Genomic DNA, 7,964 nt, shown 5'->3' on the forward strand with positions numbered 1-7,964 from the left:
CCCCCCCTTCCCATTAGATGCAGACTTGAACTCCATTAACAGTTCAGTGAGGCCTGGCATTTATGGATATTGAGGTTGCTGACTTAGAATTTCAAGGTCTGTTTTATGGGATATTTGGAGCTCCCACTTGCTAATGAGTATCATGCACACACAGGGATGACTGAACTCTCCAGTGCCTGGTAATCACAAATTACTGGCCTTTGAATTGCCAACTGTAATATATTGCCATAGGTGTCATCACCCTGCACATTCATCTCACAAACCAGACCACCCAAAAGGATTTGAAAAACAGCATTTCTCCAAATGGACTTTGTTCTTTTAAATTAATTTATTTTCTGAACCAAATTATAACTAGCCTCAAAGTTCAATGTTTTGAATTCAAACTCCAGGCCAACTTTGGAAGTGATAGATTTTAATAAGGAATGAATTGACAGCACAGATAAAAAATTTTCTTATGCCTGAGGATTTTGTAATAAAAATGTTATGGTTTCTGTGAATATCTGGTTTTAAGTGTAATGGGCAGGAAAAGCAATAAGAAGATTGGGCATTTTTGCCAGTTTTATATGGTCAGCTATGCTGAAGTGTTATCACAGTTAAATTATTGCCAGTTTTGTCTGTGTTTCTGTGTGTACATACACACACACATATGTAAATATTTAAGCACATGTATAAAAATAAACACTGGAAATGGCAACTGCTTTATATGGAGAGACCAGAATTATCAGCCTGGTATGTCCATTCCCAGATAGCATCATTCCATAGATATGATAATCCAATGATTAACAGTGCTTTGCTGTCTTAAAAATATGGATTCCATATGGGCATTAATTAACAATTATACTGTCATTGTCTGATATTATGGAAGGGATATTGCAATAGCAGGATCTGCAAGGCTCTGGGATGCTTTGTTCTTCTTTACTTGCCAGGGCACTGTCATTTATCTTGACTCAAAACAAGCTTAGTTCATTTCTGTCGGGATGTTTTTGAAAAGGTTGCTGGATTATCAATAGTTACTTTAGATGTACATGCCAAAGGGAAAGGAACACAGAGGAAACAGTAATAAAATAGAGGTTCAAATTCCTTCGTGAATTTTGTTATGAACAGTGAAAGGGCACAGCAGTCAAATCAAATTGATGCCTGACAATCATGGGAGATGTGAGTTTTCCTGTGGGAAGTGATGAGATCTGATTGGTAGAGCTTCAGCTAATGCACAGACCAGAAATATTGCTCTCTCTTTGGACTTGAGTTCTTTTCTCTTCTGTAGCCTCTGTGAGTTTTATTCATAGACCTTGGGGAGGACTTGAAAGAGAGACGAGGGAAACAGTCCACTGAGGTTTAGCAGAACAAAAGAAATCCAAATGTTCTGAGATATGGAAATGCAATAATGAACCCCAATTATCTATGTGTGCAATATCTATACTGTTACAATTAATAATTTATTGTCCCAATGTCCTGGATTAGAAGATTTTTAAAGATTCATTAGGATTGACTTTTTTCTTTGGGATGCTCTTAGGTATTTTGAAGATTGAGCACTGTAATTTGGGAGAAGACACATTGCCTTTTGCAGATGTAGAGGTTCAATTCGTGCTTCAAGCACAAAATTAAATTCTGAATTAGCTAGAGATTGAATAATCCCTCTTACAAATTTTTGAAATGCCTTTGCTAAAGTGCATCAGAACTTGTCCTTTCTACTTCAGTTTTTCATTCACATTCTCTAAGAAGCAATTTCTCCATCACAGTGTTGTGTTCCATTTCCAATTGGAACTCACATCCAAATTATCTGTGGGCTGCAGCTTTCCTGGTGCCCTGGCACTCTATCCTGCAAAATGCTTTTTCACAGCAGGTCATTGATCTTCCAGTCTAGCTTGAAGGTAGCTGAAATGTCAATATAGCTTCTAGCCATTTTTTTCTGTTCTTTTTTTCCAGTGATGTATGAATTATAATAATACTGAAAATGTATTCCCTAATCATTGGCTAAGGATTAGGAATTTTACCATGGAAATTCTTCCCCCATATTGAAGCCATATCTTAAATTGGAAAACACACCAAAAAAGCTAATACTGTCCTCTTAATACTGTCCTTTTTGGCCCTCTACATTGCCTGCTGTATTTTCTATAAACAATGAAGTTTATGACATTAAAAATTATAAAATAATTACTCAGCTGACTATATCCCAAGAGAGTAAAAAGGCCTGTGTGCCCATGCAGTGCTTCAGTAAGAACAACACTAAATGTTTGAAAATTAGTCAATCATGCAAAATAGTAATAAAAAAAAAATTTGGCAGGAACAATTGCACTTTCTTGCCCACCTCTGTCCATGCTGGCAGTAGCAAGCACTGCTAGGTGACACTGTCCTTCATCTGAGGCCAAATCTCATCAGTGAAATATGGATTCAAAGTTAGGAGTACACAAGAGAGGGAGGGAGTGGATTTGCTTCCTTAGCTGTAAGTAAGTGAAGTGGTTTAATGGCAGTAAGGATGTGGCACAGCCAGAAGCAGAAATGCTCCATTTCAGGCACGGGATGAGGCTGTTGGTGTTTCTGGTGCTGCCCAGGAAGCTGGAATGGCAGCAGCACAAGGGAATAGATACCAGAGATGAATGCAGAGACCACATGTGTCAGGAGAGCTTCAGCCACAACACTGCAGCTTATTTGCAAAGAAAAAATAAGGTTATCACGGATCAGATGGGAAAGAACAAACTTCTCATGGCACGCTCTAAAAGAATCACAAGAGTTTTTGAAATTTGTCTTGTGATGTTAAAAGGAAGGGCCAAAGGGAGGGGTCAGAGTGGATCAGGGAGGTACAAGTGCAGGGCAGCGGAGAGGAGGGGGCATGAAAGGGTCTGGTTGATTGTCAGGATGCTTCTCTGATGAGTTCTCCCTCTGATCACTACAGCCTGTCCCAGCTCTTCACTAACTCGCTCCACTCTCTATAACAAGTCCTAATAGTTATAGCAAGCAGAAGAAAGTTCTGTCTAAACCACAGATCCTGCTTTCTAGAGCATCCAGCTTCCCACGTAATTTATGAAATCTGAGGACATCTGAAACTAGGGTGCTGTGAGTTGAAATCTGCTATATTTGCAACTCCTGGCTCGATAAGTCTGCAGTGCTCCACGAATGAAGCATTAAATCGTGCTGTATTTTTAAACTTGCAAAGACTTTCGAATTCTGTGAGCAGTGATTTTTGCATTTTAACTGATTTGACTCCTTGCTGTCCCTAGGGGAAATGGAAGAGTTAGAAACCCTGTGGCTGACTGGTATTTGTCACAACGAGAAGAACGAAGTCATGAGCAGCCAGCTGGACATCGACAACATGGCAGGAGTGTTCTACATGCTCGCAGCAGCCATGGCACTCAGCTTAATAACCTTTGTCTGGGAGCACTTATTTTACTGGAAACTCAGATTCTGCTTCACTGGAGTCTGCTCAGATAGGCCAGGATTGCTGTTCTCAATCAGCAGGGTCAGTACTACTTTCATTTTTTCCCTTTAGGCTACAGAAGTAATAAACACTGCCTCCCTAAAATATTATCCTTCCTTTTATTCCCACCTGAACATTTAAAATCCAGGTTAGAGCAGCAGCATGGTGCTCTGGAGTAGTCAATGGGCTTAGGATGTACTTGTACTCCTTGGGAAGTCTTAATCCATTGGATTTTTTAGGGTATGAATTATCATCTGCCAGGATAATCAGTAATTGAATACTGAAAACAAACACAGTAAGGGGAAATTTTGGTGAAGAAATGGCAGGACATGTATTAATTTCCACATTAAAAATCCAAACAAAATAAATACTGATTTGATAAGAGACATTAGCTGTGGGCTTTGTGCATTTCTTAAACAAGAGAATTTTAATTTATAAAAATACAGTGGAATATTTTTGTAAGCTTTTTTTGATAAAAAACTTGAATAAACTGTATGAGAAAAGGTCAACCACAGGTATCATTTATGTCTGGTTAGACACTGATACTTGTAAAAAATATGGAAATGTGGCTTATTCTATTATTTTTAACAAATTGGTTGGGTTTTTTCTTTATATATTTTTAAAACAGATAGAACTTTCATTAGGTAATTGATTTTTCTGGATTTTTTATATAGCTGAGGAGAACTGAAAATGATACTAAAATGGCTAATTGCTTTAAAGTGTGCTGCAATTACCCTGTTGAGTAGATTGGAGCATTTTGGAACTGCATTAAAAATAGTCTGCACTACCCTGTTGGGGATTGTCTAGAAACCACATGCACCTTAACCTCCACATTTTATATTTGAACTTGATGTTTCTGGCCTTTTTTGTATGAAATTCTCCTAAGAATTGCAGGGGTAAAGAAGTATTTATGTCAAAGTTAAATGTCTGAGAATTGCTAATTCACAGGGTTGGAAATGTCAATTGGGCTCACAGGAGTGACCAAAGAGGTTGAAGTGAGAAAATGGGCTTCAACCTTTTGTTCAAAATTTACTCAGATGCAGCTTTAAAAAAAGCTGGGGTTTTTTCATATGTACTGAGATAGGGATCAGAAAAGCTGAAATATGATGGCTAGAAGCCTTTTTATTTCAGTACAAGTGAAGAATACCTTAATCTCCAATAAAATAGTCCCACTACAGGCTTGTTTAGAGGGGAAACTGAATCACTGGTTTAAAATAAGAGAGTATCTATTACTGAAGGTTAGTTTCATTTTGTGACAAGATTAGGGAAGCCTTTGGGGTACCTTCTAATCTTGTATTTTGGAATAAGCTGGGGAGGCCAAGACAGACCACTGGTTTGTGGAATACTGGCAGTTTTTCTCCTTTGTAGTTCTAATAGATATAGCAGAAATATTCCTCCATTTCAATGCAAGGAAATGATAAAAAGTTGGAGATGTACTTTTAATCTTTCCAGTAATGAGATGAGAAATGTTTAATTTTTCTTTATTGCTAATTAAAACTAAAATGGAAGTTGTAAAAAGTTATACCTAGTGATTTAATTTGTCTTACATTACTCATATTACAGGGTATTTACAGTTGCATTCATGGAGTACACATTGAAGAGAAGAAGAAGTCTCCTGACTTTTCTTTGACCAATTCACAAACCAACATGTTAAAACTGCTGCGAACAGCGAAAAACATGACCAATATCAACCCTTCAAGAATTGACTCCCCCAAAAGAACAGCTGATTTTATTCAGAGGGGTTCTTTGATTATGGACATGGTCATGGATAAGGGAAACTTGGTATTTTCTGATAACAGATCCTTTCAGACAAAGGACAACTTTTTTGGTGACAACATAAGTGAACTGCAGACACTTCCTGGCAATCGACACAAGGACAATCTGAACAATTATGTTTTCCAAGGGCAGCATCCTCTCACACTGAATGAATCCAATCCAAATACAGTAGAGGTTGCAGTAACAACAGAAGCAAAAGTGAACTCCCGACCCAGGCAGCTTTGGATGAAATCTGTTGAATCTTTACGCCAAGATTCTGTACGTCAGGGCCAAGGTACCCAGAGAGAAAATGGGTCTGAGGAAAACAGGCAGCTTTCATTGAAAAGCCAAAGATTCCTTCCTGAAGAGATTGTCCATTCAGATGTCTCAGAGACATCAAGCAGAGCTACTTGCCACATGGAAGCTGAAAACAACAACAAGCATCACAAAACCAAGGACAATTTTAAAAAAAGGACAGTAGCATCAAAATACCCAAAAGACACTAGTGATGTGGAACTGACATATCTGAAAACCAAACAGGGCTCTCCACGGGATAAAATCTACACGATTGATGCTGACAAGGAGCCAGGATTCCGCTTGGACACACCTCAGTACATTGAAAACATTGTCCTTCCAGAACCTGTAGAGCTTCCTGATGTTTACCAAGATCACAACGACAACTACAGGAAAGCCGAGCACGCCAACAGGACTCCATCACATAATGAAGACAGTCTTCCAAATAATGACCAGTATAAACTCTATGGAAAGCACTACACTCTCAAAGAAAAAAATACTTCCCTAGGTGACATGAACGATAGGTTCAGGCAGAATTCCACGCACTGCAGGAGCTGTCTCTCCAACATGCCCACCTACGCGGGGCACTACTCGACCAGATCTCCCTATAAATGCGATGCATGCTTGCGGATGGGGAACCTCTATGACATTGAGGAAGATCAGATGCTGCAGGACACAACGAACTTATCACTTCCTGAAGAAATATATGAGCGTACTTGGTCACAAAGTAGTGCCCTGCAATATCATAAAAAGAATAAACTGAGGATTAGCAGGCAACACTCTTTTGATAATATCGCTGATAAGTCCAGGGAACTTGATATTGGAAGACCTTCTCGTAGTATAAGCTTGAAAGAAAGAGAGAAATTTCTTCAAAGTAGTCCATATGCAAGCATGTTTAGTGTTCCCTCAAGCAAACTGTTGAGCAACAAGGCCTCACTTTTAACCCATGCTCTGGAGGACAGTAAGAGGAGCAAGTCCCTGTACGCTGTTCACTCGGATGATAACCCCTTCCTGCACTCCTATCGTGATGACCAGCATTTATCTCTTAGGCGAAGTCCAGCTGATCTTTATAAACATTCATTGCCAACAAGAGGAAGAAATGATAATTATTTAAGGTCATCCATACAGTCTACAGCATCATACTCTTCCAGGGATGGTCGGATCCATAATGACATGTACATTTCAGAGCATGTTTTGCCTTACGTTGCAAATAGGAATAGCTTGTACTCAACTCCAAGGGTTTTAAATTCCTGTAGCAATACACGTGTGTATAAGAAAAGGCCTAGCATTGAATCAGATGTTTAAATTTTCCATGAACACTTTATCTATCATCTTAGAGGGAGAATTTTTCCTTTAACAGTATCCTGCTCTGGTAAATGATACATAAACCTCTCCCTTTCCCAATGTACTTTTTGTACATGAATAGGTAAACTGGTATGCTCTGATCTATCCTTTTAAAATATGTCTTGTTAAAAAGGATAAAAAATAGCCATTTATGTGTGCTTTATATATAAATGGCAAGTTGTACTGAAATAGCCCCAGTATATGTTGGCAACTATGCTGTTTTGTACCTAATTATTTTACTATTTCGGTTATTCTAATTTATGTTGCTAAGTATCATTCAATGTACTTTTGTCCTTAGAAATGTTTAATGATTTTCTAGTACTGGATAAGCAATATGGTATGCATGTAGTATGACACAGACAACAAGAAATAGGGATGCATTTGCACAGATTCAAAAGTAAAAGAGAACAGAAAGCTAAGACTTCCAAAAATATATTTTAGCTTCATAATCATTTTCAAAGCCAAATAATAATTTAAAAAAACCCCAAACCCCAAGACCTTAATAAATAAAATACAGTACGTTAGTACAAAATTAGGATGTTCCTTCTAGACTGACAGACAGTAGATGGGAAGGCAGTAACCCCAAACATGTGAACTGCTGTGTACCAAAAGGAAGCCCCATGGATATTGGTTAATGTTCATGTACAAATGCTTTTCTTATATTGCACATGCACTTACCATTACAAAGTAAGTTCATTGAAAAGTTTGCATTAATCTTGTCAGAAATTTCACAGCTGCCTAATCCAGAGTATATATTTTTAGATATCACTATATGGCACTTACTATGGAGCTGTGGACTTTATTAGTAACCTTGAGGCCTAATGTGTACGTAAGTTTGCATTTGCCCCTTACTGGTGATTACTCAGGGCTGTATAGTATTTCTTTTATTCTTTCACTTCCCAAACCAAATCCCACCCCACTGTTGTTCTTTGTTCATAGAGTATTAGTGACAACGAATTAATTGTATATTAATAGTACTAAAGCTGTTAATACAGTATCAAACACCGACAGCCATAAGTTCAGTGTGGTCAGTGAGGAGCGTGGTACCATTTATTTCCATACACAGAGAAGGATTAACACCTTTGGAAGGACTTCTTCCTTCCACAATATTGTGCATATTTGTTGAACATCAGACCATTTTTCTAACCTCTCCAAT

At 38.1% G+C, this 7,964-nt stretch overlaps 1 protein-coding gene across 1 annotated transcript in view; it reads left to right on the forward strand.

Annotated features, from left to right (window-relative positions):
- The window catches only part of GRIN2A (glutamate ionotropic receptor NMDA type subunit 2A), a 145,066-nt gene extending 138,297 nt beyond the window's left edge, over window positions 1–6,769 (forward strand). The window contains exons 11-12 of the mRNA XM_005420433.3: window positions 3,219–3,457; window positions 4,979–6,769. Of these exons, the coding sequence (XP_005420490.1) occupies window positions 3,219–3,457; window positions 4,979–6,769 (2,030 nt within the window). The remainder of the gene's footprint in view (window positions 1–3,218; window positions 3,458–4,978) is intronic.
- Window positions 6,770–7,964: the final 1,195 nt, after the last annotated feature.

Source organism: Geospiza fortis, unplaced genomic scaffold (assembly GCF_000277835.1).
Source record: "Geospiza fortis unplaced genomic scaffold, GeoFor_1.0 scaffold237, whole genome shotgun sequence".
Lineage (NCBI taxonomy): Eukaryota > Metazoa > Chordata > Aves > Passeriformes > Thraupidae > Geospiza > Geospiza fortis.